Source organism: Lepidothrix coronata, unplaced genomic scaffold (genome assembly GCF_001604755.1).
Source record: "Lepidothrix coronata isolate B3197 unplaced genomic scaffold, Lepidothrix_coronata-1.0 Scaffold60, whole genome shotgun sequence".
NCBI classification, from domain to species: Eukaryota; Metazoa; Chordata; class Aves; order Passeriformes; family Pipridae; genus Lepidothrix; species Lepidothrix coronata.
The window spans coordinates 4,770,733-4,785,141 of record NW_016690240.1 but is presented as its reverse complement, the minus strand read 5'-3'; the positions used below and the strand labels follow the sequence as shown (position 1 = coordinate 4,785,141).

Genomic DNA, 14,409 nt, shown 5'->3' with positions numbered 1-14,409 from the left:
CTCAATATTTAGACAGTTTCAGGGATCCCCAGGTTGTTTTTACCACAGCATCAGGCCATCAGAAGTTTTTATCCTTCAGTAATCGGACTGGAAGGTTGCACATCCCTGGGAATGTACCTTCCAACCCTACCCCACAGCCAGAGACCATCCTCTTCTTCCAAAGCAGCAGAACAGCTTTGTTCACTAACAGGCACTGGGGCACTACAATACAGAGAGGGACTCAAGTATATGGGCCATGATTCCTTTTGGAGATAAAATTAATTACTAGGTCCATATGTAGACAGCACCTCAAGCACTATTTCCATAAATCTCCTACCCTACCAATACCTTTCCAAGTTGATTAGGAGTAGAGGACAGGAAGAGGAGAACTAGAAGTACTTCTAGATAGCCTAGCTTTTACAAAACTAAAGTTAGTGCAGGACAGCAGCTACAGGCTGGATTCATGACTGATCACTACTGGGGGGCAGGGGGAAGGCATCTACAAATCACAGCATTCACATTCTCAAAAACAGAGTCCAGGTTTCACAAAAACATATTTGAGAGTTGGCAGGCTGTTTTGTCAGAAGTGACCTGTGTCACATGTTTCAAAAGTGAGGAATGATTCTTGCATACATAACAAGTAACAGAGTTATCCAAAACACCTCAAGAAGCTCTGGTTATCAGATCAATAGCAGGCACCCACAGCAGGTCTTTGTCTGCAGATACTTGATAAATGCCTCTTATTTAAGCTTAAACTACCTTCTGGTGATGTGGAATTGAGGTGTAATAGATAACTATATGCTAGCTTACAATTTGTAACACTAAGTTTAAATTCAAACCAGCCTTCATCAGCAATTTGAAAAATATTTAAACCTTGCTAAATGGGTGGAAGCAAAGGCCATGGATCTTGCAAACTGAACAAGGAAATGAATGGGTTTATTTTTTGGAAGAGAGACTCACATCAGTAACACAGGACATAAACCTAGGCCCACTCAATAGATAATTTTTATTACTTGTTTCAATGTTTTCAATTATTTATAGGCAGGTTCTCAAGTAAGAACATATGTAATGAATTCATACATAATTAATCTTGAGAAAATTACAAATGCTTCTACTCCTTACCAACCACCACAAGTTTCTATTCAGTTGAAATCTTCTTCACTGGGTGCTTCTAAATAGTTGCTATTTGTCAAAAACAGAAGGCAGTTATGGTGATTCAGTGGGCTGCTTTCAGCTAGTACCAGAAGTGGGAGACTGTGCCAGACATAGTGCTGCTGCCTGGGTTTAGTGGGAATATATTTAAAACTTGTTCATCTCATTCAGATAATTTTATCACAAGACATGTGACTTGTGTTTTCAGAACTTGTGCTGGCTAAGATAAACACACGGCTTTTACATTTCCAGCACTACTTCTCCCTTTTAATTCTACTTCTGGCTTCTCTGCCTACAAAATTAAGAGCATATTTAGTATCCACTGTTTAGAGGCATTAATTCAAGGATTAAAGAAACTAAAACTGCACAACAGGCATGGTAAATAATCAATCTCGTCTCGTCTCAATAATGTTCTCTAACCTGGTTCAAAGGGAGTACCACTAAAAATCATAAACAACTCAGTTCTGAACTTTTTATACAAAATAAGCTACAAAGAGCAATGTTATCACTGTCCAGTGTCCACCCATTCAACCCTCATGCCAAGAGGGGAAGCTACTTACAAAAAGGGAACTGCTTATAGATTTGCTTGCATTGCATCCTTTCCTTTCATAATTAAGACAGCATCTCTAGGTCACAAAGTGCTAAGCCACTCAAAAAGAGGAGAGATGCCAATTATTCCACTTCCACTAGGCTTCCAAGGCTTGAAGGAAAAAAAGAAGTTGAGCAGGACAATGTGGAAAGGGCATACAACGCTAGAACAGGAAAGCAGATAAGGGAAACAATACAAATGTGATTCATACAGCTATCTGCTGTGGGAGGGAAAGCTCCTAAAGAAAGTCTTACAGTCTCATAAAAACAAGAAGCTGGTAGGGGTTGGAGTTGCTGAGCAGTTTGAGAGAGTTTTAGTTTCACAAAATTAGAGATTTACAGGAGAGGAAAAAAAAAAAAGTAAAACATAGGTTCACTCTCATTATACCAATGGGGATTTTTTGATTTGTTTTACAACACCCAAGTCTCACTTGCAGCAAATCACAAGATCTGATGATCCCTTTCATGAGGCTTGGAAGATGCCAACTCAACTACATAGAGCTTTTTCTTTCATTTATTTTTGTTACTAAAAACCACTACAGATTCTGGTCATTTCTCCCTTTTCTGAATGAACCAAAATCTTCGCTTTTTTTTTTTGAGAGCAAATGACAGTCGAGAATTAAACAAAAAATTCACTAGAATATTACTGAAAGCCTTATTTCTACCTTCAACAATGAAGAAGAGAGCAACAACAGATTTAGATGTCCAGATCACAGATCCCACTGTGAAGAACAGAAACTGAATTTCTGATGCCTTTCACAACATAAGGCATTAAACTGCATGAAGGTTCAGTCCAGTCACTGAAGTAACCTGCACAACCAGAAAGGGAAGTTGGTCAGCCCAAACCCCTTAGGGAAAGGGAAGCAGGGAGCAGGAGCTCAACTGAAGGTCATTGCAACAAGGGCACATCATCACACATCTGTGTCTTTATACTGCTGTCCTTGAGTGGTTTGAGAACATAAGCTTAAGCAGAAATCAAAGTTTGTTGATCCCATGTAGAGAAGTTATTACACAACCAATAAGCAGCATTTAGACTTTGATTTTAAAGGTTACTTCAATCTTCCTAACTTTTGCTTTACATTCCTCAGGAGGTGTCCTACACATTCATTTCTCTTGTCCTGCCTCCCAAACTGCTTCTTTGTTGTTTCTAGTTAGGATATTCTTACTAACATTTTCCTGAAGGTCTACCTAAGCTAATCTTCATTTTCCAGACAATTACATAATTAAGAGAAAAATAAAATCTCACATATTTAAATATCTATGGTTGAATATTACACATGACTAAAAACTCATAAGTAGACATCAGCTGCAGAATGTAAATCAAAAATTATCCTACTATTTCAACTACACCTAAGACTACTACTTTTAAACTAAGTATGTAAGAACAGCTGGATGGCCGGACAACATCCTTTCTCTGTATTTTGTAAGAATTTCCTGAAGTACAAAAACAGTGGTTAGGAATATTAAATCATGTAACACACAGTCACGCATGTGAGCGTATCAAAAGAAGAAGCTGAGGGGACAGGGAGAAGTATCTACATGATATGTAGAATCCTGATTGAACAAAATTATTCCAATATAATTATCAATATAATTATTCCAATAGAATTTGCTCAATAATCCTTATTGAACAGAAATATTCCAATCTTCAATTCATTAGTCTGCAGACCTGAAAAAAACTGAAAGCACAGAAGCTTTAATTCATAATAAGACATTAGTCTGTTTGAGTACTGAAAGTTTTAAATGTGTCTCCTCCTGGAGTCTCCTACATGAAATTTCTACCATGCTACAGACTAGACTGCAACATATTTTTTCTGCAATGGAATTGGTGAAAAGACAAAACCTGATATACATATTTTCCTGGTTTTGCATTATTTATAAAACAGTAATAAATTCAGGCTCACACAAGTCTTTAGGCTGTCAGCAGAGATCTTCCATAAATGGCTTCTTGATGGCCCATGCAAAGCCAACTTCAATTCTTGCCTGCTTCCTAAGAGGTGGAAAGACATATAAAAGATTCACAAACACATCTGATTATCTATCTCCCTTTAAAACCCATGTTAAGAAGTTCTCTTCTAGATTGTTTCTTTCCACATCCAGATAGGTGTGGAAATCTTGTATGCTTATTGAGTTGCTTGTCCTAAAGGAAGTTATCCTGGATCTCCTCTGAGGAAGGATGACAAACTACTTACGGTAAGAATTCAAATTAAGAGCAAAAACCCCACAACTTTCCTTTGACCACCTCTGCTCTCTGCAGCATCACTTGCATAAGTTAATCAACAAGCTGAAATCTCATTTCCTAGGCATATCTTCAGGTACTGAATATGAAGTTACAGTTAATGTGTCAGGCACAGGAAAAGGAATTTATCACAACTTTGATGCCTTTTGATCAGCCCCCTGGATGTTCTACCCAGTGTTCCCCTGAAAGAAAGGAAATAATTCAGACTCAGAAAAGAAAATGATTCTTTCTGTTCCATAATTTTTAACGGTTCCAAGTGTATCCACCACAAACAGAGTCTTTCTAGATGGAGACCCAAACAAAGGTTACTTGTTTGGATATTTTGCAATAGCACAATGTGACTCAGAGGAGGGATTACTAAGTGTACCTTCAGTTTGGGCAATGAAACACTGCCTCTTCAAAGCTCACAGGGCTTGTGGCTTCAACATGAAACACTAATGGCAGTGAAGTAAACAACTCATCTAGATATAAGATGTGATTGCAGCGTGAAGTAAACATACTTAAAGTAGCCTAGAGTATCAGGAGCAGCTCAGCCAAGGCATTGTGAAGCTGGTTATGAGCCTCCCTGGCTTGGACATTTGTGCCATCATAGTGTGCATGTACGTGAGATGATACGAGAAACGTACTCACTATACATGAGCGCTCGAAGTAATTGAAAAACCATACAGCTAGCAGCTAGTTACCCGCCCCACACTTGGATGTTAAGCACCTACTGTCACTTTCCTTCCAAATGAAAGATTAAAAGTTCATTGCATAGTCAACAGAAAGACATCATAACCCTGACTGCCTAAGTTCAAGCACCTAAATACATAATGATAATTTTACATTTTCTCAGTATGGAATATGACTGGTATCCCAGAAAAAAACAAACACAACTGAGTCAACATGAGTTACTTTGTACACATTCATCTCTATGCTACAGCTTATGAAGCTTGCTGCTGCTCTGGGTAACACTATTTACTGAGCTAGCAAGAGAACTACTGGCCCACCTGATATTTTCCCCCTCATGCTCTAACTGTTTAAAGAGCTGAGTTTTTAGACAGCTCAGGTATACATTTCACAAATACTGAAGTCAAACTGAAGAGTGCAACAGGGCATTAATAACTTGCTCTCTTGCACAGAACACCTATTTTGCCTTTACATATACCCTCCTAGGAGACCAGTTCCTGGACACCCTTCCGAAATTTTCTAGTCTCCCAATCCACTGGGAAGATGAATTTCCATATGTCTGCAATTTTTGTCAGAAGCTTTGCCATCATATTTACATTGTTTTCCTAGCCATTTTTCTTGTTTACGCCTCCCTCCCTCATACATTTTCAGTATTGTCACATAGCAGACAGTCAGTACATGAACTAACCTTTCAGCTGTCAAGTCAATTTTGACAGACACATCTGGAAAATACACCTCTTCCTTCAGTAACCAGGGAAGAAAGAATGCAATGTCAAAGGCACAAACTCCTCATTATGAAGATTCTTAGTTTTGCTCCAAACTACAATCTGTGACCTTAAAACATGATTTATTCAATCAGTTCAAGAACTTGTACAAACTCATTTGTCCTACTGAGGACTCCAAAGTTGCTCATGTTTCTCAAGCCACAATGCCTTGGCATGGTACTGGACAGCTTTAGCCAGGCACAGATCACAGGTCACTAATACTTTTCAGGGAAAGTCTCACTTGAACTGTTGAGTAGTTTCCCACTTAAGCTAGAACAGGACAGTCACTTTGCAGACTATTATTAAATATCACATTCGAAGTGGGAATTTAACGTAGGGCTGGAATACAGAAGGTATTGCAGAGGTTGACACACACAACATTTATCTTGGCCTGCATCAAGTACTCACAACAAGGTGGCATAACCTCCACATTAGCTTGCCTCTGAAAGAGTTGGTACTAAAACTACATATTAGAAATAAAATTTCCCCTCCAATAAAGTGAGTTAGCCATAGTTGAATAAATAAAGTGTGTTACTTTGTCTCCTGTTTCTTTTTGATATATATTTTTCACAATTCCCTCTGACAAGGTATTTTCATATTTTTACTTCATTTGCATACCAAAGCACTTTCAGCTGCAATGAATTTGCTACCTCTGACTTTACTTGTGTATCATTGGATTTTTAAGTTGCAGGACATGGAAAATAGAACTTCCTCCAGTACTTTCACCAGACAAATCATTATTTCTTATATTTTTAATCACTTCTGAAGTTAATTTGCTCTTTTCAGAAAACTTTTATTGCAGAAAAAAGTAATTTGGTGTGTTATTTCACAACAACAAAACCATGCTTCCAGCAGTGGTCTAAAGTTAAACCTTTATTTCTGCCTCTGAATCTGCTTCAGAGGCTTTAGATACAGAGCTCATTGACAGTGATCTCTCTTCAGGGATATCCTCATGTACACAAGAGATTTTTCTCAGCAGCTAGCCATACTGTCCCTTCGAACTTACACTCTCATGATTTCCTTTTCAAGATGTGAAAATATATAACCTATAACCATGCACAGTAATCCCAGGGAAACCATGGTATGTGTGTATGAGGCACTGGTCCTCAGCCATCATTGTTTACGTACAACAATTATGAACAACTGACATGCAGAGGCCAACATAATATTCTGCAGAATAATTTTTCCAAGGGCAAAAAGAAAAAAAAAATAAAGTCAAAGACTCTTGGTGGTAACTGCCCCTTGAGCCATGACTCACCAGCAACAAACTAAGGGCTTTTTATTCTCCATAATTTCCATCTTTCCATCTTGTGTATTGTTTAGTCCCCACCTCTTGAGCACAGGTACACACTCAGTAGCCTTCCTCACTAAATCATCTCTGATGTCCAAGACACTTTTCAAGGTGATATCCCCTATGTGCTTCCAACAAGCAACCTCCTCAACTAAAGACATCTTATTACACATTCAGCAACACCCAACCCCAGCCACTGCCACCATTTCACCAGGTTCAGAAAGGCACATGCATCAGAGTCCTTTCTGGCTTTGACTAACCTACCCAACCATCTCATCTGCAGCTTCTTTTCCCTTGCAGTAATCCTCTACTTCCAAAAGTCAAAACCAGCAGAACATCAAACAGAGTAGCTTCTATCAGTCTTCATTTGTGAGGAAAATACATCACTTAAATCCTACTCTTTCTTCATTCTGTTTCAACATGATGGAGGGCCATCCTTCCACCTTCCCTACCGCCAATTTGCATATTTTTCACTATACAGGAATGTTAGGCCCCAGGGCAGCCAGGAGACCAGCCTGCCTGGGCTGATCTCCTATGACAGAGACCAAGTCACATCCCATCCCAGGTTTCTCCTGAGAACTTCGCTAGGCCTCCACCTTTATGAGGAAACAGAACAAAGCTGCATCTGAATTTCAGATTGGACATTAGGAAAAGGTCCTTCACTGAGAGGGTGGTCAATCCCTGGTACAGGCTCCTCAGAAAACCAAGCCTGTCACAATTCAAGGAGCATATGGAGGATGCTCTTGGTCATACGGTTTAGTTTCAAGTAATCGAACAAGAAGCAGGGAATTGGACTTGATGATCCTTATGGGTCCCTTTCAACTCATGGATTCCTTCTGCATATATTCTATGTGCTAAAGGAAGTGGACATCAACACAGATAAATTCTGAGGGGGAAAAAAAAAAACACACAAAAAAAAAAACCCAACCAAAACTCAAAGCCTAACTAAGCAAGGGAGGAACTTAACACTTCAACATTTCTTACAAGGAGGAACCTAACACATCTTACCACCTAAACATTCACACCTAGTCCAAGAAAGCTCAGCACAGGCAGTTGCCTGTACTGCACCTTATGAAACCCTAGTGGTCAGAGATTAGAAGCTGTGAGAAATTCATACATGCTCACCAGCACTGATCCATCAGACATCAGCAAACCAGTCACAAGAGATGTATGCACTTATTAGGCAAGTACACCACAGTTGACCTAAGCCACAGAAAACCCTTTTCCAGGCTATGTTTATCTCCTTTGTCCCTAAATCTACTAAGTCTGACAAGTGAAAAAAAAAAAAAAATCTGCAGGTGCAAAATAAAGGGGTGCAAGGTGTAAAAATATGAACTGGTAGCTGAATATTCACAGAGGAAAATAATCAAGTCAGTTCTTGCAGACAGATAGCTCACGATGAGAGGAAGGAAAAGAAGGAAAGTCTGCTTTCCCTGTTAACCTTTATGTTTCCCCATTATAATACTGCATGAATATCTGTTGGCAAGTTCAAAACTCAGCTTCTTAAAACAGAATTACAGGATCCTGATGTGAACTTTTTAAACTGCTTGTCATTAATTTACTGGTTGGCTGTTCTAATACTAAGCCAGCAACACAGGGAACATGACCACTAATCATTAAGAAACCTTGCTGCTGAGGGCACCACTCATCTGTCAGATGAACAAATGTCAACTTAGAGACACTGAAATCTAACACACAAACTACTTTTACCTTTTGAAATACAAAGGCATCAAAAAACATGTCTGAACAACTAAAAGATTCCCACAATATCATTAGCTCACCTCACACTATTATTTTCGATTCAATGGTGGTGCAGGACCAAGACCTTCAAACTTCAGATGCTTTCTGCTACCAGAGACAAGAGATAACATGCTAGCTCAGAGCTGCATGCCATCAGCACCCAGCAGGAAGTTTTGGTTTACTCTGCAGCTGCTGTCAGCACTGCCTAGAAGATATAAATATATACACACATTATATATATATATATAGCTTTGACATCCTGAGTGTCCAATGTGTCTTCATGTGAAAAAGTTCTTCTGGCTGATGTTGTTGCTTACTTTCCATGTTCCAGAAAAGTACTACTTCAAATATACTAGTATGAAGGTCTCAAAGCATGTACTCAAATGCTTTAGAGACTAGGCCATATCCAGTAGACTAGTCCTTTAAAACATGTTAAAACTGTAAAGTTTCTTTTTTTGTATCGTTTATGCCACATTTTTTTTTATTCCTTTGAATTAACTGATCCAAAGAGAAAACAAACAAAGGCAATCTGTAGCATCAGAAGATAAGGAGTAATAAATAACTTTCTGCACCAACCACGAATACAACAGCAACCATGCTAGGTCAGACACAAGCCCCTGACAGTGAAGAAATAGTCAAAAGCAGATGGCTAGGGGAAAAAAAAGAGCTTAAAAACATGGCAAGCATATGATACTTCTCACAAGTATTCTTCCATCTGTGGCGCATTTGTTTCTTTAAGTTGAATGCAATTTCCAAATAACTTCTCTCGTAATCATCAAATTGGAAAACTGGAAATGTTGAACTATTTGCCATGAGCATTTACATAAAAAAGCCAATCAAGTCTGACAACTTCTGCACACCCATTTGACAAGACTTGCGGATAAGAACATGAAAGATTTAGACTAGACTAAGCAGCTGATTTTTCCAAGATAAAGAGAGGTGTGAATGTACAGCCAAGAGAAAAAGAGTCCTCCCTGGAATAACTGATTTGCACTTCAGTCCTAGCTTGGTAGAACAGGTCAGGTGTGTACACTGTGATTCACTGAGTGATAACAACACAGAAACATACATTTTAGAGCACTGTGGCAAGAAAATTTCATTCTTCCTGGGAAAATGAGAGAAGTAATGCAATATCAACGCAGTGATGAGTGAAAATCACACATATTTTAAATAATTCAGAAGATGCACAATTAAACTTGTGTCGTACTAATATCCATCCATGCTTAACTTTTGATCCAACACCACTACTGCAGATATTCTCATCAATCACTAAAGTCTAACCTTGTACAAACAAAACTCTGTATTACAGGAATGAAGCTTCAGTGGCTTACACTGCCAAATGCCTGACCCATACCAGAACAACAAATCCATACAAACCGAACTACAAGTAATATATAGGGGACTTCTATGGAGATGATGGTCCCCAAAATAACATTGATAAGCAACAACAAAAATGCACATACATTCACATACTAAATATAACGCAAACTGAGAAAACTAAAAAAGAAGATGAATTCCAGTTTACCTGGTTCAATTATGTATCAAACTAGTAAAGTATTACTACCAAGCACCTCCATTTTTCTAGGCCAAATCTTCCATATTTCTACAATGTACATTGTATAAAGTACTATTAAGGTATTAAGATGGATGTCTTGAGTTGGCACTCATTATTTAGGTAGGTAGGATGGATGCATACTTTTGTCATATTGCCATGCTAAAGAATTTTAAATCTCCTGGATGATTGTTTCTTGCTGGATTTCTCTATAATATCTGCACACACGTAATTGAAGAAAACAATGTATCTGTATTTGATAACCATGTCACTGCTTCACAAGAATGCAGTAGTAAGCAACTCAAGTTAATAAACAGACAAAAAAGCTAAATTTTAAACTCCTCCTTACTACATAAATTCCAAGCTTAGTTGGTACCCACTTGGTAGAGATAAGATAGTGAGACTATAGAGAGATAAGAGCCACAGGCCAAGGTCTCCAGTTGTGGCTAGCAAAAGCATAAGGTCCGCACAAAATAAAAATAATAAATAAATAAATTATGCAGGCTTTTGAATCCCCTTGTGACTTAACATCAGGGTTACAAGTGTCCACATGGTCCCTTCCTTCTTCACCCGGACAGGAGAAAGCATATATAAGCCCTGGGAGCTTCTATTTGTTCCAAGATTAATGAGACCCCACACGCCCTAAAACGGTCTAGCGCCCGGTCTTAGCAACTTCCAAGTCAACAGAGAAGTGGTGAAAGAGTCCACACCTCCCTGTGAAGCACAAGAGAAGGGACAGCTGGGCTCAATGCTCACTCCAACAAGAGAGAAGGATGAGGAATACATGTTATGCCTCCCCTGGTAAAATGCAGCAACACTTTTCAACAAGTGTTCTACAAATACAGCTTCAGCAATCCTGCTACAGAAGTCCTGCCAAGTCTTAGAGACCAGCAGAGCTTCCAGTGCAGTGTTATGCATGCAGCAGCATCAGCAGTGGCCTGCTCCAGGGTACAGAGGAAACCATGGTCACTGGGAAGGCGATTGTTGAGTTCTGAACACTTGTGTTGCCCTGAGACAGGAATCACCTGGGTGCTTCATCTGGCACATGGAGAACCCAACTCTGGAGCTTTCCAGATGCCACGTAGAGCTGGTAGCCTGAAGCCTCAAATAACATGGACTAAAATACTGCAATAAGAATAAATGACTGAAAAAAAAAGGGTTCTAAATGCAGACAAGCCTTGAAGGGAGTTACTTTATTGTGTATGATAAAAAAAAATCAGAAGGGTGTAATGGAAATTACCAAAGAACAACATCACCAAGATAATTCTGTTGAAATAAAGCCCACTATTAATCTCCCATGTGGGTCTGGCTTAATAGAAGCAAGCAGTAGTTGCCCACAGGAGACTTCCCACAGTAAAACGCATCAATTCCAAAATGGAAGTCGATTTTTTTTTTCAAAAATACTGCAAAGGACATAGAAAGTATATTTAAAACAGAGCTACTGGTACAAAGCTTTCATCATAGTTACAGATTAAGAAATGCAAGAAGCAAAAGTTCTTAAAAATCTCCTTCCCACCCCCCAAATGTGTTTCTGCATAATTTCTCGGCAGTTTCATTTCTCCCCTTCCTCCTTCTCAATTCCTGATGCAGGAAAAGCCATTTTGGACTAGATTGTGACATGAAGTGACACAGCAAATGAACTTCCCTCCCAAACGTCACCAAAAGGAAACTGGAATATTGCGTGATGCTGCAGCTCCACAAGTTTCACAAGGACACATAATCAGCATTCTTCATGTTGCCACTAATAAATCTTCTAAAATCCAGCTAAACATGAAAATAAAAAAATATTGAACATGATTATTTTTCCCCAAGATCAACTTAAGGGGCAAGAGCGTTTATAGACCTCATTTTTCTGGACAGTCTTAGTCCTTTACATGACAGGGGGGAGCTTCCTGACTTAATAATCAAGAGCAAGACATTCATATGACTACACATGACCACAACCCATACTCCTTCCTGCATCCCGGAGATGCTGCCTGCCACAATACAGCGGGCCAGACAGCCCCTTGCTGCTATCCCAGACAGAAACTGCCTGCAGCCCGTGCTCTCTGTGCATTAATTCCTTATGCTCTTACTGCTGTGGTGAAGGGGAACGCCACGTCTGAACGGCTGGTGAGCAGCGCGCTTTTGGAAGTCCCAGTCTGACACCAGCTGATATCAAAAGGATACTCATCACCACACATCGAGAAGGGATGAGCAGAAACTGTAACCTCTCTAATTCCTACCTGTATTTGCCGTCAGTAGCAATCTACTCGGGCAAAAGAAAGCAAACCGGCACCGCAATCTTCCCTGTACGTTCACATTTTGCAAAGCAAGTCCAAAAATACTATAGATGAGCAGATGTAAGGCCCCTTCTGGCCCGTCAAAATCGTATTTCTTTTCAGACTTTGTCCTACTGCCAAACCCTATGTTTCAGGCGACTGACTTTACCGTAGTGCCAAAACAAGGCGCTAAGCATCAGGGCAGGGTTCCCGGGGCCGGCCTCTCCCGCGAGGGCACCGGGGGACCATCTCTCCATCTCCTACCCGCCGCTTCTCGGAAAGGTGAGGCTGTCCCGCGCCAGGACACCAGCCCGCAATCTCTCCCATCGACAGCTCGGACATTAGGGCAGAGCCAAAACTAGGGAAAAGAAAGCCATAGGCATCGTGACCCTGGCAGAGAGGGTGCCGGGGGCAGCGCCGCTCTCCTCGGACTCGAAGGAGAGGGGCAGCCCGCCGCCAAACGCCGCCCGAATTCTTGAGAGTCCCGTTCCGCCAGGAAAAGCCGGGAGCCCGCAGGGCCGGATCCCCGCTCCTCCGGGCCGCCCCCCGCTCACCTGCGGTGTCCCAGATGGAGATGTTGTACGGACCCCACTGCTTCAAGTAGAAGGCGCCGCCGACGGTGCTGACCGTCTCCTGGAAGCGCCTCTCCATGTAGCGGTGCAGCAGGGAGGTCTTGCCCACGTTCATGTCCCCCAGCAGCACCACCTTCCCGTCCGGCTTCTTCATCGCGGCTCGGCTCGGCTCGGCTCGGCGCGGCTCGGCTCCCTGCCGGCGGCCGCTCCCGCCCCCTGCCCCGGCCGCCCGCCGGCCCGGCCCGGCCCGGCCCGCTCCGCCCGGCGGAGCCCCGGAAGCGGCGGGACGAGGGCCCGGAGCCGCCTCCGCCGGCAGCGCAAACTTCAGGGGCTCCGCCGGAGCCGCCGCGATCCAGCCCCGACTTCGGCTCCGGCTGCTCCTCCTCCCCGGGCCGGCCCCGCTCCCGCCCCCACCAGGGGGAGGGGACGCGGGCGAAGAGGCGGCCGGAGCTCCGCGAACCCCGAGCCCGAGCCTCCGCCCCTGCCCTGCCCCGCAGGAGCCGGGTGATGTGTCCCGGCCGCCTCGGGGTGGGGTGGCCGCTGCCGGGCTGCCGAGCAGCCGCCACTCGCGGGGGCATCGACTGAGCCTTCGGGGGATGCTGCTGCCTCCCGGGCTGCCTGTGTCCTTCCCGCCGGAGACACCGCAGCCACCAGCTCCCCAGTCCTCCTGGAGCCCAACCGAAAGCCCACTCATCCCGCTCGCCTCACAGGGTGTACGTGGAGGGGCGGAAAGTTGCTCCGAAATTAGGAGCACAGTCAGTTGCCCAGCTGCTGTAATTTGGGTTAATTCCATTTCAGGTGACAGAATTGCAACCATTTAAATTACCCAAAGATCTAGCCTACCATTTTTACATCAGTCCTTTTTGTGCCAAATAAATCTGGAAAAAAATATTTTAATAGGATATAAACATGCTACAAATTTGGAGCAAATAAAGGGATAATATGTAGACCACATTGTGGAGGGAAACAACTGTTACGGGATTTTTAAGAGAACTTACGAGTTAATAATTTCCTCTCCCTTTCCACACAATAGCAGCACTTTTCAAAATAAAGAGACACACATCCTCATTCTTGCATGTCTCATGTTGAAACTGTTACAATTTCTTTAGCCAGTCTAGGCTTTGGATTTATGAGATGCTACGGTTTTTGTTTACCTGCTAAAAGGGACTAGCTGTGTAGCAGTGTGGGGTTTTAAGCCATGCCTACTTAATTTTGCTTATTCTGCTTTTACTGTTCACATTTGTGGTTTTGCAGCTGTACCAAGTGATACATAATTTCAGTTCAGAATCAGATATACTCCAGATATTAAAGTACTGGAAATGCGCAAAGAGAGAGGATGTTAAATTATTTGGTAAAAAAAATCTTACAAGTGACTCCAAAATATTAACATGAGATGTGATTCAGGAGTATGTGAAATACTATGTGAGGGGGAATTGTTATACTTTGATAATTGTGTGGCAGTATTTTTCTGTGGCATGTGCGGCCTTTGCTTCAGATTCCCATCTCAATCCCAGAGCTGGTAAACATATACTCATTAAATCAAGGTGCTTCTCTGAGGCAGTGCAAAGCAAGTAGTGTTCTTCCAGGTGCTTGGTATGAAAG

At 41.8% G+C, this 14,409-nt stretch overlaps 1 protein-coding gene across 1 annotated transcript in view; it reads right to left on the bottom strand.

Annotated features, from left to right (window-relative positions):
• RAB20 (RAB20, member RAS oncogene family) overlaps nucleotides 1-13,020 on the bottom strand; it is a 35,653-nt gene extending 22,633 nt beyond the window's left edge. The window contains exon 1 of the mRNA XM_017817330.1: nucleotides 12,790-13,020. Within this exon, the coding sequence (XP_017672819.1) occupies nucleotides 12,790-12,961 (172 nt within the window). The 5' untranslated portion in view covers nucleotides 12,962-13,020. The remainder of the gene's footprint in view (nucleotides 1-12,789) is intronic.
• Nucleotides 13,021-14,409: the final 1,389 nt, after the last annotated feature.